Source organism: Betta splendens, chromosome 12, assembly GCF_900634795.4.
Source record: "Betta splendens chromosome 12, fBetSpl5.4, whole genome shotgun sequence".
In the NCBI taxonomy this organism is placed as follows: Eukaryota; Metazoa; Chordata; class Actinopteri; order Anabantiformes; family Osphronemidae; genus Betta; species Betta splendens.
The window spans coordinates 7,238,156-7,253,681 of record NC_040892.2 but is presented as its reverse complement, the minus strand read 5'-3'; the positions used below and the strand labels follow the sequence as shown (position 1 = coordinate 7,253,681).

General features: G+C 45.8%; 4 protein-coding genes and 1 long non-coding RNA gene across 6 annotated transcripts; 4 read left to right on the top strand and 1 right to left on the bottom strand.

Moving 5' to 3' along the window:
• The first annotated feature begins 1,086 nt into the window (after positions 1 to 1,086).
• dnlz (DNL-type zinc finger) lies at positions 1,087 to 2,178 on the top strand. Its single transcript, XM_029168190.3, has 3 exons — positions 1,087 to 1,431; positions 1,533 to 1,672; positions 1,871 to 2,178. The coding sequence occupies exons 1-3, from the start codon at positions 1,162 to 1,164 to the stop codon at positions 2,001 to 2,003; spliced, it is 543 nt and encodes a 180-aa protein (XP_029024023.1). The 5' UTR covers positions 1,087 to 1,161; the 3' UTR covers positions 2,004 to 2,178.
• A 531-nt stretch (positions 2,179 to 2,709) lies between these two features.
• On the top strand, positions 2,710 to 3,612 carry gng10 (guanine nucleotide binding protein (G protein), gamma 10). Of its 2 annotated transcripts, XM_029168192.3 has the most exons (3): positions 2,710 to 2,920; positions 3,272 to 3,399; positions 3,486 to 3,612. In XM_029168192.3, the coding sequence occupies exons 1-2, from the start codon at positions 2,840 to 2,842 to the stop codon at positions 3,395 to 3,397; spliced, it is 207 nt and encodes a 68-aa protein (XP_029024025.1). In that variant the 5' UTR covers positions 2,710 to 2,839; the 3' UTR covers positions 3,398 to 3,399; positions 3,486 to 3,612. The 2 variants fall into 2 exon arrangements, with proteins under 2 accessions (XP_029024025.1, XP_029024024.1); XM_029168191.3 differs by having other exon boundaries at positions 3,272 to 3,612.
• A 354-nt stretch (positions 3,613 to 3,966) lies between these two features.
• LOC129604946 (uncharacterized) lies at positions 3,967 to 5,026 on the bottom strand. The gene is made up of 2 exons (XR_008696324.1): positions 4,891 to 5,026; positions 3,967 to 4,503 (listed from the first exon to the last, which is right to left on the bottom strand). It is a non-coding gene; the product is annotated as an uncharacterized LOC129604946 (long non-coding RNA).
• btc (betacellulin, epidermal growth factor family member) lies at positions 4,976 to 8,357 on the top strand. The gene is made up of 5 exons (XM_029168189.3): positions 4,976 to 5,192; positions 5,773 to 5,880; positions 6,899 to 7,016; positions 7,081 to 7,227; positions 7,348 to 8,357. Exons 1-5 carry the CDS (start codon positions 5,156 to 5,158, stop codon positions 7,493 to 7,495), a joined length of 558 nt encoding a protein of 185 aa, XP_029024022.1. The 5' UTR covers positions 4,976 to 5,155; the 3' UTR covers positions 7,496 to 8,357.
• Positions 8,358 to 11,525: 3,168 nt separating this feature from the next.
• On the top strand, positions 11,526 to 15,329 carry rxfp3 (relaxin family peptide receptor 3). Its single transcript, XM_029168185.3, has one exon. It carries the CDS (start codon positions 12,572 to 12,574, stop codon positions 13,805 to 13,807), a length of 1,236 nt encoding a protein of 411 aa, XP_029024018.1. The 5' UTR covers positions 11,526 to 12,571; the 3' UTR covers positions 13,808 to 15,329.
• The last annotated feature ends 197 nt before the right edge of the window (positions 15,330 to 15,526 follow it).

The following is a 15,526-nucleotide window of genomic DNA, read 5'->3' as shown; positions in this document are numbered from 1 at the left end:
ATTATTACACAATTTGCTACTAATAAACATATGCTCATTCATTCATAAATAAACACATGTTTATTCTTTTTTAAGCCTAAAATACAGTTTTCAGATACTTTTACATTAGTAAATAATACATGTTGGCTTTCAGCAACGTTCTATAAATAAATGATAAGGAATTGATGTTTCCTGTAATAATTAAGTGAGCAATGCCGGAAGAAGACTATGATGCACTGTGATGTAAAACTAACTCATGTCTTTCAAAATAGTATTGTTTGTGGCTCCATCTACTTTAGAGCCATGCAAGGTTAATTAAGGAACATCCCAATAACAGCCACAGCACATAAAGAAGCCCAGAAATGAAGCAGATCTCCTTAGTGTACTATGTTAGACTGTTCACATTCTTCATGTTGCTGCCCCATCAAACTGCCATTGACAGTGGCCACCACAGATTTGTAGTAACTTGAGAAATAAAAGGACCTGCTAACATTTTCACTCTTGTTTAGTGTCCAAGTTTATTGTTAGATGCTTGTACACAGGGGCACATTGCTTTAAAGTGGAGGGTATATGACCTGGACTCATTTTTATGACTGAGTGTCTATTGATGGAGGGAGAAATTCAAGGACAAAAGAAATGGGGTGGGGACTCACAGTAAAGAGAAGTCGATGGAACAGGGGGCAGGCAGGAGATCCTTTTTGAAACATGAAGTGGAACTTGTTCAGGTCTGTTGTTGCTGGACTGCAGGCTCTCTTTTAATATGTGGTAAATTCCTTGTGGCCTCAAAGACTGTCCTTGAGCCGTAAAGTCGGCTTGGCTGCCACTGAAACATTTGCACCTTACTGGTAACTTCTGCACAATTTAACTGTTTGAGGCAAGTAAAACAGTACAATTCTGCGTACACACTGATGCATCAGTAAAAGCAGTAATATATTAGCAATATTATTAAGCGACAATGTCAGAAAAAGGATTGAAGGCAGGAATATAATCAATATTAGAGACATTTAATATAACAATAAAAATAAATTATGCTACTGGTGAAACGACGGCAATACAAATTGGAAATACATTGTTCTTCGTAAAAGTTTGCATGGGCAAAAAGCGACTAATCGTGACGTCATCAAACTGCGACATGAAGCGCATGACGAAATCGTACGCGTGAATCTAAACACAGCCGCAGTTATGTTGGTTTTAAACAGATGTTGGAGTCATTTACGTTCGTCGCGTTCTCTGTCCGTCGGTCTGCTGTTTCCATCTCATCGCTGCCCTTCAGCTCCGTCCAGGCTTTTTACCGGGACCAGGACCGGACGGTCCTCCTCCCAGCACCTGACCAGGGTTCGTCTTCGTTTACCTGTTGACAAATATCGAGGTTTCTCAACTTCCCCCAATATCCGAAGTGACCATGTTAGTGGCGCCCCGTCAACACATTATCATCTTATTTATACATGCAAGGTAACGTACACGATCCGAGTTTCGCACATTACTTTAGTGTTATTTTGGGTCTCTTATTTCACAATTCATATATCTGAAAAGCAGGTTGTATTATTTTGCAGGTCTGCTCCACCAGGTCCGGTCAGAAGATTTCCAAACAGGCTTACTATAAAGGTGTAGTGATAGTGACCTGCCCAGGATGTAAGAACCACCATATCATCGCTGACAACCTCGGCTGGTTCTCAGACCTAGAAGGGAAGAGGTCAGTGTTCCCACAAAACAATGTAGACTTTAACATACAAAGTTGAACAGTTAAAAGTGAGACATTTGTCTAGACAAAACCTGGAAGCTGTGTCTTCATGTTTCACAATTTCCGGACGAGGATCAGTGTAACAGTTCTTAAATTATGTTTTACTCGTCATGACTGACTGACTTGTGTCTTGTGTTGTTTCTGCTTTAGAAACATTGAAGAAATCCTTGCTGCCAAAGGAGAGACAGTGAAGAGGATGGAGGGAAATGCTGCTTTTGAGATAGTACTGGATGAATCCACACAAAATCTATCACAATGTGATGACGACACACAAAAAACCTGAAAATAAACCTGAAAAATAATATGTGATAATGTTTTTCTATATGACTGTTTAGTCACACTGTAAATAAAATGTTTATTGAATTCTGTAATGTACATAGGAAAAATTACATTTTCATAGACAAATGTAGAGTGGTAAGATTTACTATGTAAGTCGCATAAATAAGTTGGAAAAGAGATGCAGAAGTGTGTTGTGATGTGTTTTTCCACCCTTAACAACATAAAATCACTCTCTGATCTAATGAACTCCAGCATAACTCCACCACTCACTATGACCTCAACACTAAACGGAGATTAAAGTGACCAAACACGTGGTCAACGTGTATTGGGTGTAGTTTTAGATGCTGCCACTAGACGTCAGTAAAGACACGTGTTAACGTAAGGTCCTGTATATTAGTGGTCTGCTACTTTATCACAGCGCATCGATAAGCAGGGACCATGTAAATAAATTTGAAAATTAGTGACCATAGTAACGACAATAATGGAGCGCGCCCTGTAGCTGCAGTCGTAAAGGATCCTTATTTTAAACGCAGCCTCAAATATAAAGGCATTAAATCCTTTAAGACGAGCCGCTCCCTTCGAGGCTTCATGCGTGTTTTCGCATTATGTCACTTTGTTAATAAATCTGGCAGCAACATGCTCCTGCAACATTTAGATACAGTTTATATTTAGTGGCGCGCCTGAGTCCTTCCTTGTTCCCTCAGTGAAGTGGGCTGGGGATGTTCGGACGGAAACCCGGCCTCCGGCCACGAGCCGACGGCTCGCTGCTTGGCAGCGGAGTCATCTCCTGTGCTGAGAGACCGAGGGAAGGAAAGTTTCGCTCCCAACATTCCCATCAACATGACCTCCAACTCCAATTTATCCAGCATGCGGCGGACGGTGGAGCAGCTGAAGCTGGAAGCCAGTGTGGAACGAATCAAGGTAAAGAAAAGAAAATGACTTTTATTTCATTGTTGTTGTCATACTGTTTAATCAAATGTCAAACTGTTTGAAGTCGCAGTTTGAAATACAAATACATTTGTAGGTTTTGTTCCTTTCAGAAAAAAAATGATTTCTTCATTATTTTTATTTTATTTCACGTTGATATTGTTTTAAAGGTTCATAAAAAAGCAATATGTCCAATTAGATCTTTAAAGTTCATATTGGCTAATATATTTAAAAGGGCTCCTTGATTCTTTAATAAAGGTCTTAATGATCCAACCTTTTTTACATGATCTAAGGACGTACAAGTAAATATCAAAGCAGACAAAGCTCTCCTCATTGTGACTGCAGGTGTCCCAGGCGGCTGCAGAGCTCCAGCAGTACTGTCTGCAGAACGCAGGCAAGGACGCTCTCCTGGTTGGAGTCCCCACAGGCAGCAACCCCTTCAGAGAGCCGCGCTCCTGCGCTGTGGTGTGAAGGTCAGAGTCACAGAGTTGCACAGGAACACAGAAACAGCAAAGTCTCAATCTGGCACGAGGGGTTTAACAGCTTGTACTCCCTGCAGAGTATGAAGAAGCATCTCCCCCATGGAAGAAAACACCTCCAATACTATTTTGGTTATTATTATTTTTTTCATTAGCGTCTTATAATAAATATGTTTGTCAAATAAATGTCTTTCTATATGAACATAAGGTCAAATTTGTCTTTTTAAGATATTAAAAGGGAATTGTGTAAACCCACCACCACTGTTGCCTCAGCCCTCCTTGCATGTGGCAGCGTCATTCAGTCATTATCTATGGATTATACAAAACGGATGTTTATAGCCAGGCCTTAAATTGTGGCTTGGAATCTCATGGCTGAGCTTCCTGATTCCTTCCAGTCTAAGTTAAGAGCTGCAGACAGAGAGAGGAAACGGGGTCTTCCTGTTCAGAGCTGCAAAGACACTCAACACAGTTTCACTTGGACTTTGAACCTTTGGAAGCTCGTTGAGTCGCTTTTGCTGTATTATTAATTAAAAAAGGAATAGAAAGTGAATGACAAGCGTGTATAAATTAGATTTTAATCCATGGTTGTGCATTTCATTTACAGGTGCTTTACAGAAGTCTTTATTTTATTTATTTGTACACATAAATTAAAATGCATGTTCTGTTTGTTTTAGATGAATTAGTCTCAGAATTAGTCTCGGTATCAGACTATGAGCCAGTCATGAGATGGCTCTGTGCTTTGTCATTTCCTTTTCCTCTCTCTTTTCACGGCCGAGTCTCAACAGTGTTTTCCTGCAGCATTATCTTCCTTTCCTAGCAGTCTTTGTTTTGATGTGTGCCACACTGAAGCAATGATGAAAAGTTACTATTTTTTCTGGGAAAAATCTCAAATTGAACGGGGAGAAAAACATGAATTACATAAATTGAATAGCAGTTTATTCTAAAGATAAACAGACGCTCTTTGTATTATTCTCATTCCCATTTTGTGTTTCCCCACACATTTCTTTTCTTGTAGAGTCAATGTTGTTCAGGTTTGCTGACTACGCACACCAGTAATCAGTAGGGAAACGTGTTAACGCCTGCCATCTGCTGGTCAACCTAGAATAAAACAAAAAAACACAAACGCATTATTGAGAAGACGATGAAGACACATCATTACATTATTGGCACAGCGAATAGAAACATTCACCTACAAGTTAAAATTACACATACTTATAAAAAACAGTCTGATATTTTGATTGTAAAACTCCAGTGATAGCTTTTTGTCAACTTTTTGCAGAGACTGCTGGTTGTACCAGTGTCTGACTTCATTTACTATCTGTAAACCGTCCCGGGTTAACGCACGTACTACCACATTCCTCCAAAACACAACAGAAACCTCCCAGGCTCCCGCTGTAAACAAACTGTGTTGTTATTGTATCGCCGCCCCATTGCAGAAAAAGAAAGGTGTAATTGTTCCTAGATGAGGAAATAACCTGACCCAACCTGGCCTTCGCCTTTAAAGATGTGGGCGGGAGCGGGGTAGAGTTTCAGCGCCGGCCCATTCTCCCCTGCTCTCCTCAGTCCAGGCAGCTGCTGAGGACTGTGTGCTCCAGCCGTCGCCTCCAGCCGTCCACGCTCACAATGAGCTCAGCTGCCGTCAATGAAGCGCCGCCGGGGCACCTCCGCAGCTCGTCCACACCTCTCTGAAAGGTCACCGAGCCGATCGCCAATGACTCTGAACTTCCAAGCACTCTGATCCAGTGAGGACATGGACGTGTACACCCTCTGTGTAGGAATACTAACAGGTACCACGGGCTCCTTTTATTATAGTCAAATCAGGTTTCGCTTTCAGGTCACAGACGCATTCGAGCCATTTTATGTTTTGATTGTTGATGTTGATTGAATTGTGTTGTAGCTCAACCACCTTGAGACAGGACCTTCCCTACTGAGGCACGTTTGTACGGGAGACTTCACTGAGGGTTAATGATTGAATGAAGTCTGCAGCAGGAATAGATCCTACGTGTGGGCTGATCACGTGTAGACTTAGATATGACAGGGAATTATCCTCACGCGACTTGGTTTGGTCATTAGGTGTGTGTGTGTGTGTGTGTGTGTGTGTGTGTGTGTGTGTGTGTGTGTGTGTGTGTGTGTGTGTGGGCGTGAATGGGACAAACCACCACTCTCTCTCTTGCCCTACAAGGCCGGATGCCTTTATGACTCACCAGCTATTCTCCAATAACTCAAATTGTTATCTCGGCGGGAGGAGGAATGTGTGACTAGCACTCGTCGGACCAAATGTTTTGACGGGCGTCACAACATGTGCGTGCCCTCGTTTGTTGTGGGTCCGCCTGCTATCTGCGCCCTGATTGTGTCTTGCGTCTGCAGCTCTGGCCCTGTGCAAACACTGCCTGGCGGAGTGGAATTCCACCAGCGGGTCCGCCAATCGCACTCTGGCCCACTGTCGTCACCACGGCAACGGAGACAATTGCACAGGTAGGCACGGCCGGGCGTCGAGGGGCAGTTCCTTTTGAGGTTTTAGGATTTAATGGAAGAATGAGCACGCCGCAGAGCAAACACACCTGCGCACAGACACAGAACGGAAGTTGAATGGAAGAGGCAGTTAACTATGAAGCATTCATATTCCAGAGGATTCACACGGTTAATATAAATAAGGTTTGAGTCCAGATTGTGAGAGATCCCATTTAAAACCCACATATCATCATCACATTGAGCACCAGGGTTCCATGTGACCAGATTAACCTCACGTGTTAATTAGTGCAACTGGACCAGTAGCCGACTGTACATACTGTAATAAGAGTAACCCAAACCGTTACATCCATCAGGATTCAGGAATCACTTTGGGCCGCGATCTAGCTTTTATGGGTTCGTAAAATCCTCCAGTCGTCTTTGTGAAAAGATGGAGAAAAAGTAATAACTGGGACATCATCAAATAGTATAACTTCCTATTTGATTCTCCAGCTTTAGGCTTGACAATGGTCTTTCAACATTGAGGTCATAATGACAGGCTGTATCTCATGTTCCCGCTAACACAGGCCGCTCTCATTGATGTCACCTGAGCAGCAGTATTACTTTACAAGCCCGTCCGATAATGCCGTGGGAACGGGTCGTAAAGATAGCGGCGGCCTGTTGCATGAGAAGCCTTACTGTAATGAGTGACCAGAAGGTCGGTGGACCCGCCAGTAGCTGCCGCGGGGCGTGTCCTACTGTAGAGTGTGAGTGAGGCAGCGGTCGACACGTGGGCAGCGCCGGCGTGATGACACCGGACCGGAACCGCCAGGCTTCCTCTCCAGATTGGGTTGCGAAGAGTGTATTTTTAGGCGAGGTCCGGGCAGAAGGGCACCGATGTAATGCAGAAAACGCAAGCTGACAAAACGCGACACCTCCAAAGACACGCGTCAGCGTTTTAGGAAGCGGGCCTGCGGTGTTTTACACTGGGTCAGGCCGGGGGCATGGCTCCGTTAGGCCCTAAAGGCCCCTTTTTCCCCCGCAGACCAGCCGGGCGCCGATTCGGGGAACACGCACTTCTCCGAATGTCCCGAGGAGCTGAGGCACTACTGCGTCCACGGCGACTGCCGCTACGTGAAGGAGCAGGAGGCGCCGTCCTGCAGGTGAGAGGAGCTTAACGGGTCGCCGAGCCGTCGGCCGGAGATCAACCCGCCTCTGCGTCCTCAGGTGCCAGAGCGGCTACGTCGGCTCCAGGTGTGAATACGTGGACCTGGACTGGAGGATCGGAGACAAGCGACAGATCATCATCGCCTGCGTCATCGCGGTGCTGGTCGTCCTCATTCTACTCGTCGTGCTGATCTGCGTCTGTTCACAGTAAGCTTTACGTAAACGGGATGGTTTTAGGAGCATATTGATCAGATCTCTCCATTCACAGGGGAAAAATGTACAGATGAATAGATGCACATGAACGACATGTGTTTGTGTGACTGGAAGTCGCAGGTGCAGACTGTGTCGCACCCGGGGGAGACGGAGGGACGGAGAACCCAGGAATGGGACGGAGAAGGTCAGCATGATGGATGCTGGAGCGGCACACGCCCTGAACCCGGACTCGTCGGAACCAGCGCACGCCGATGCCGTCTGAGAGGACGGGTCCAATGTGGATCCAGGAGCCTGGGACCCGTTCAGGCACGAGGGGTTTCAGCCTCGCTGTGACGCCTGTTGGAAAAAGCAGGACTTTTCTGGATTGGCAGCATTTGCGACCGTATGAACCGGCGCCCGATGCAGGACCGCACCCTCCGTTCACTCCATCGGAGCTCCGGAACGAGCCGCTGCCTTCTTAGGCTTAGAATGAACACACGCTGGAGACGAGTGCGCAGCTGGTGCTGGCGAGGGCGCGTTCTTTCCAACGCTGTGGAGCATCAGGCATCCAGTCACCACGGGCCGCCGCCGCCGCCGCGCTAATTAAATTGTTGCTATCTTGGAAAAAAAAGCTGTGACACCAACTGGCACCAGCTCGTGCTCCACCATCTCTTCGGGGAACAAAGGTCACGGACATAAATGGATAAAGTAGCTGCAACTACAGGATGGTTGAGCTGTCGTTTATGCTTTGTTTACCACAGATCCAGCCTATAGTGTGCACAATACTGAGACATGTGATGACCTTACTGTGGCCCCGTGCACCGTAACGTCTCCCTGTGACACGACGCCCAACATAGTTACGCATCAACATTAGCAATGCAAGAGGAGCCCGGGCGGCGGGAGGGACAAGGAGAACTTGTGCTGGACGCTGCTTTGACCTGTGTATTTGGAGCCCGGCGGACTCAGAACAGCTGAGGCTGTGTGTGGAGGCGCAGCTGAAGTGAAAGTGCCCCGTTGTACGGGACGCCTCCCAAACAGCCAGCTTTCCACTGGCTCCCTGTCTATCTGCGCATCTAAATCTAGATTGGAGAGGGTTGGAGTCACGGCCACGTTTACTGTATGTCAATAAAGGCACCCGCTGTGAACGAGACGTCCTTTTTAATGAGTTCAATTAAGTCATAATAACCCCCCCTTTTATGTGCAGTGTGTGATTGTGTTGTTGCGTTGCCATGGCGCCGCGTCGGCAGATGGAGCCGCAGTGTGAGCTGCCAAATTCCACTGAGCGTGAACATAATACAATGTCCTCCCGCTATAATGCGACCTAACCCCGTTGGCAGCAGGTCAATCACGGCGATGACGGAGCTGCGAATGGAATTCTTCAAAGCGCGCAGGTGCTAAAAATAAATCCCTCCGACGTGTTTGTCCGATGAAAGAGAGGCGGCTGAACAGGTGACGTAATGCAGCTGTTTTCCTGCTCCGTTTCCCACGACGGCGCCGGAGTTGTCGACCTGCGTTCAGGAGGCACTGGAGCTCAGCTGTCGGACGGGAGACGCAGTGAAATCACTTTCATGAATAACTGATAGCTTAGTGGGGTTGTGTATATGCAGACGTCACAGCAGTGCTCGTTCCACAGTTTTCACACTGACTGTTAACTGCTGCATCTGCCCTGCAGCCGCTGTGCAGTCGCACAGCAGCGCGTGAACCAGCACTGGTGGAACGTGTGCAGTTCTTACTTCCACCGCTAGGTGTCAGCAAAACACCTCCCTTACGGAACAGGCTCGTGTAAGAAGAACTGAAAAAGCGGAAGTTCGTTTAATCAGATAATTTCCTTCATATGGAGATGGTGTATTAGCCAGATGGAAACGAGCCAGCATGCAAACACACGCTTTGGGGCTCAGACCCTGTGTAAACATGGGCATCTCGGCACATAAGTGACTGTGACCTTTGCATCAGATGGGCCCAGAGAGGGAGGCAGCCTTCAGCAGCAGCATGGCAGGATGGCAAGTAGTTTGGAGCGTCTGTGTTGTGAGACACACTTATTTTTCCTCCACCGCCGCCGCAGGCGCTCACGTTGCCCCTGACATGTTGACTCAGTGGAAGATCTGTTGCGTAACAAGCATCAAAATGTGTGTTGAAGGAACATTACACAGATGATTCTGGTTTTCCTTTCTTCCACTCTGATTCCCACAGAGAAGCAACGGATCATTATGTATTGAGTTCTCGCACTGCTGACTTCCTGGATAATTAATAGAGATTTGGTTTCCCCTTTTGTTCATCAGCCGCCACCGCGGAGCTTCAGGCCTCGCGAAATGAAACTTTACAGGATAATGAATGTTTCAAAACTGATTGTATGAAATGAACCATTCATCTCATGTGTCATCCTGGCCCGGGTGTTATTTCCTTTTTAGTATCGATTCCCACACTCGGCCATCGTCGGATGATGATACACACATCGACAGATGCAAAGAGGTGGTTCCAATAAATCTGAGTATGTTTGATAGTAGAACTGACTGAAATTCGCTCCAACTGACACAATTCCAGGTCTTCCGTCAACAACGAAACACAACAGTTAAATGCAAGGTGACACTCGGGGCAAAACTAAACGAATCAGACGTTATTTCATTCAGTTAGTGTCTGAGGATTCATTTGAGGGGGTGTGTATAAATAAACACTTTAGAATTAGGACTGTCATCCTGCCCCCTGGTGGTAAACACATGCATAATTTAACAGGAAAAAACAGCACATTGAAGTAATCTGTGCAGATATGAAGGCCAAGGGACCAGTCTAAAGATTCCTGTGAGCCTCAGACGTGTCTAATCCGACAACAAAGCGATAGGGGACCATTAAAGCTGGTTCAGACACGCTTCACCTGCTCAGTTGAGGTGAACGCTTAAATCTAGGTCTAGTTCATAACCTGTAGAATTTCAACCGTCTCAGTTTGGTTTCACTAGCGGCTCATTATCCTCCCTGATGCACCAGAGGGCAATTTGACAGCCAAACGCTTGCTCCTCTGCAGCTTGAGAGAAATCATTTTAGTTTCTATTGTGTGATTTGTTTCAGAACTCACATATAACTTGTGTTCCAGGGCCGTCGTGTTAATTAGATTCATTTCATGGATGTAAATTCATATTTTGACCGAGGAAGGGCCTGGGTTGGAGCTCACCACTCTGGCAGGTGCCTTGCTGCCTGTGTGAGTTTTTTCTCCAGGCAGTCTGGCTTCCTCCCACAGACCAAACACATGCAGCGAGGTTAATTGGAGACTCCAAATTGCCCGTAGGTGTGAATATGAGGATGAATGGCCTGCGCTGGCCCAGCGATGGACCGGATACCTGTCCAAGGAGCACCCTGCATCAGCCCAACCACAGCTGAGATTGGCCCCATAATCAACCCTTGGGAGAAGCAGCTGGGATAATGGATGGATGGAAGCTTTGAGCAGCATTTAATATTTCCTGGGACTGTTTGCTACCTATCGAGCAGCAAACAGCCACGCGCACAAAGACGGTGTTTTGCAGCTAAAAGCTGAGTAAATTACCATATGAAGAGGTCTGAGGCGTAAACCCAGCCCCAGCATCACACCCAGGATTTCTCCTCTCCTCTGATCTTCTGCGGGATTTTCCCTTTTATCCCCAGCTGAGGATTTTATTGTTTGTGCCGGGTGTAATTTTCTTTCATTGTTCCACAATATGGGCAATATGAGCAACAGCTCGCGAAATAAATTTAGCACGAATCTATTAAAGTGAAGAACTGACTTCCCAGCGCAACACAGATGTTTTTCTCTTGTCAAGGGCATTTTATTTTAAAATCATTACAGTCTGCTGATGCTGAGCCAACATTCTCATAAGAGATGCCAGTTCATTTACAACCTCTGCTCCTTACGCGGATGAGTTGCTCACACAAAGCATCCAGGGGTTATGGATGGGCTCTATTGAAACCAGATTCATTTCCCTGTGTGGTTTTAGCACAGTGGCGCTTATGCTCACATCAGTTATGGGTTCGAGCCTATACGACAGCTGGTTCTTTCTGTCCTCGGCAACAAATCAGTAAAAGTGTTCAGACGCAGCCAGAGTTGATAGTAATGTACAGTTCCCATCTGAAATAGGAGGAAATGTTTGCTACAGCTGATGCAATTGTGTACTGTAATACATATTGTAGCTATGAGGTGATATACAGCAACTGGAAAGTTTAGCCCTTCAGGTCATTAAAGTGTAATGGCTCTAATAGAGCCCACTTCAGTTTCCTAATTGACTCAGAATCTAATTCACCCTCCACTTTTCACCTCTTTGTATCGCGGCGGTCGATCCGTTCTAATTGTGCTTCTCAGTTCACCTGCCGTCCTGCCTTTTAATTATGCTCCCGCCGTGCTCCCTCTCTCATCTGTACTTGATGGCGCGCTGATGAAACAGACTACGACCCTCGACCAACGTGAAGACGAATCATTCGGAAGCTCGCGAGTCAAGAAAGCTTTTAGTGTCTAACAGCATCGCCAACCTTTACTAGCAGAGCGTATAAGCACACAGGCGGAGACGTGTGGCGAAAATAGCAGAAATTACAGACGGAAGTGGAACTAAACAGAGCAAAGCTCCCAGGAACATAAGGTTAAACTGAGTCTGGATAAACCATCTGGAAAATAACACTGTGACTATGAGGCTAGTGTGCAACAAAATCTCATCCCATCTTGCAGCATGTAGGTGGAGCAGTCTGGATCCAGTAATGGGTGGGATGAAGAGGTAACTGGATCAAGAGTGTGAGTGGGCATGGAAGTGCCAGGTCACTGCTTTCAGCATCTTTGTATCTGGATCTGCAGATAAATGGTCCCTTTGTGCATAATGGTGGGATTTGCAGTAATTTAAATGATAATATTTAAGGCAAGAGTGTGTTTATTACTTTAATGTTGAAGTGTTACAGAACACGGTCCAATGTGCCACAAAATGAAAATACTTAAGTAAAGATATTTCAGAACTAATTAACATCAGTACCTGAATGGATGCAGCCTATAATTTGTTTACAGTGCTCAGTAAACCTGTAAAACTTTAAGGAACGACGGTGCTAATTAATCTTTAGTGTTTTGTTTCTCTACATGACACTAATTTGAAGATTGATTTTTCTTTCACGTGGCATCTAATCAGGACCAAGGACAGCGCCAGATTCCGCCTCAGCGCTGCGTCAGGACGTGTTTTTTTTTTTTTTTATCCGCGGCTGGAGAGCGAAGACGCGCAGAGAAAACCCCGTTGCAACCCGACCAAGAGCTTTGTCATCTGCAGAGCAACGTCTCTGCGCTCTTCTCTTTCTTTCTCGCAGAACGCGAAGCTTTTGAATATGGAAGTGACTTTGCTGGCCACCCGCGGGGAGACAAGTTAAAATGTCTGGGCATCTCATCGACACCACTTACGACGGATCAGGAGGGACCGTTTATGCTCCGACCTTCAACTTTACCTGCGCCGTCAACACGACCGACAGCTCGGATGGAGACCTCCGCCTTCCGGAGTCTGACAAAACTGATTTTGTAGCAGATGGCGCAGCAGTTGTGCGGATTACCATCTCTATCATCTACTCTCTGGTGTGCGCCCTGGGTCTGGTCGGAAACTTACTGGTCCTGTACTTGATGAAGTCCAAACAGGTGTGGAAGAAATCGTCCATCAACCTCTTCGTAACTAGTTTGGCGGTGACGGACTTCCAGTTTGTGCTGACTCTGCCCTTCTGGGCGGTGGAAAACGCGCTGGACTTCACTTGGCCGTTCGGCAAAGCCATGTGCAAGATCGTCTCCTACGTGACCGCCATGAACATGTACGCCAGCGTGTTCTTCCTCACGGCCATGAGCGTGGCGAGGTACTGGTCGCTGGCGTCCGCCCTGAAGGGCAGGCGGCGCAGGGCGCAGTGCTGCTCCGCGCGGTGCATCAGCGCGGTCATCTGGTTCGCCGCCGTCTCCGCCGCGCTGCCGCACGCGGTCTTCTCCACCACCGTGACGGTCTCCAACGAGGACCTGTGCCTCGTCAAATTCCCGGAGACCAACGGGAGCGCGCAGCTCTGGCTCGGGCTCTATCACTCGCAGAAAGTGCTGCTGGGCTTCGTGGTGCCGCTGGGCGTCATCTCCGCCTGCTACCTGCTCCTTTTGCGCTTCATCACCTCCAAAAACATCCACACCTCCTGCGCCAAGCGCCGCGCAAAGGTCACCAAGTCGGTCACTATTGTGGTCTTGTCCTTTTTCCTCTGCTGGCTGCCCAACCAGGCGCTGACAGCGTGGGGAATCCTCATCAAACTGAACGTGGTTCATTTCAGTTATGAGTACTACACCATGCAGGTGTACGTCTTCCCCGTATCCGTGTGTCTGGCGCACTCCAACAGCTGCATGAACCCCATCCTGTACTGCTTAATGAGGAGGGAGTTCAGGAAAGCGCTGAAAAAGCTCTTCTGGCGGATGACTTCGCCGACCCTGACCACCATCAGGCCGATCACAGCCATCACAAAGCCGGAGATGGACGAGCAAGGGCGTGCGCTGGTCCCCATCGGCGCACGCGGGGAGCCCGCTGTGGTGTTTTATCCACCGGGGGCTGTCATGTACAACGACAGGCGAGATTTGCCTCGAAACAGCACTTGAAAGAAAGTCATACGAACTCTGTCAAATCCTCTGAGACTGTTATTTATTTGCATCTATGCCGTGTCCTGCTCCGCAGCAGTGGAAGGAGCTCAGACAGAGATTTACAGGACGCCTGTCTGCACAAATGTCACATGGATTTGTCTGGTCGCAGTCAGCAGCTTTTTGAAAAACAAGGACATTATTCCATTGTGCTAAACCTAAATGTGCTGCTAAAGTCTGTCCAAAACTGTCAAACAACATTTCAGTGTGCAAGTAAAACTTGTGTCCTCATTCAGAGTGTCTGAATCTGCTGATACCAAGAACTGAGCCTCACTGAGTCACATTATATAAAACGTGTAATTTACAGTACATTGGATTCAGTTGTGCAGAATGATCCTAAAAATAATCGAGGGAATGTAATAGTTCTGAATATTTGAGAGAAACTGCAACAACTCACTTCATCAGCTCATGTTTTAGATCCTGGAGTTAGAATTTCAAAGTTTAACTTATCATTTAATTATAAATGTAAAAACTCTAGATTGTCGCAAATGTCAAGGAGTGATGTAATTGTTCCCAATCAAGATTAAAGGGAATTCAAGTATCCAGTTAGTAGCATCTGCCGCAATCAACCTCATAATGCTTTAAGTTTCCATTCTATTGAAGTTCTAACTTTACAGGGCTCATGCATTATATAAAAGACCACTTGCTAAAATGTCATGAGTGACTTCAGTTAAACCTAAATCACCCCCCTGAACTCCAAATGCTAGTGCTTCCATCCAAATACCAACAGAAAAATACAATTTGACATTAAATGTCACTAATATATTAACATATTGATGCATTTTTAGCTCAACACAGATAAGGAAACCTGCTAATGCTTCAAGAAGCATTAGATCCAGTATTATCTTGTCAAAAAAAAGTCAAGCATGATTACCTCCGGCATAAACAAAACAAAATTAAAGCCATACATTCATACGGACGAAAACGAGAAAAGCAAGAATTATCATCTTGGGATAAATGCTGGATTGAAGAGAAGAGGCTAATAATCTGCATGCAGGCTAATCTAATCAGAAATGGCTGACGGTCCTGAGCACTGGGTCTGAAATCACAATTGAAGAGATTATTTGTTTGGATGGTGACATGCGCACATTAACCAAGTAGTTCATTAGTTTGGAAAAAACCCTTTTGAGAATAATAAATTAACAACTCTACTGTTAGTTCATTCCACAGAGACGAGGGCATGTCTCCAGCAAGATGAATAGCTCATAAATGTCTATCAATCAGATCATAAGGTGAAATTCCTTTGATTGCTTTTTTGTGTCAGTTTTTGTATTACAACTGGGGAAATGTGTCCACTTGTCCACCAATCAACATCTGAAGCCTGTTAAATATTATAAGTTAGTTATCTGTTTGTAAGTTAGTTATCTGTTGTTTGCCTTCATGATTGTTGATGATCTAATACATATAAACACTTTAATTTGGGAAAACACAAACAGTATTTACCATTTAATGTCCCTTCAGAATAAAGCGCTCTTTGCAAATCTCTGCTGGAAGTAAGATGAGTGTTAAAACAGAAGTTGATTATGGGACTTAATCTAATTATTTCTGTTATCTCATCATATGGTTTGAACTGTGCAGCGCTCTGTTGTTACCCAAACATCATGACCTTGGGCTTTTCTCTGCTATATTTGAAGAATGCACAACATATAAAAAAATGGCTAACACTTGCTGGACTTGGTT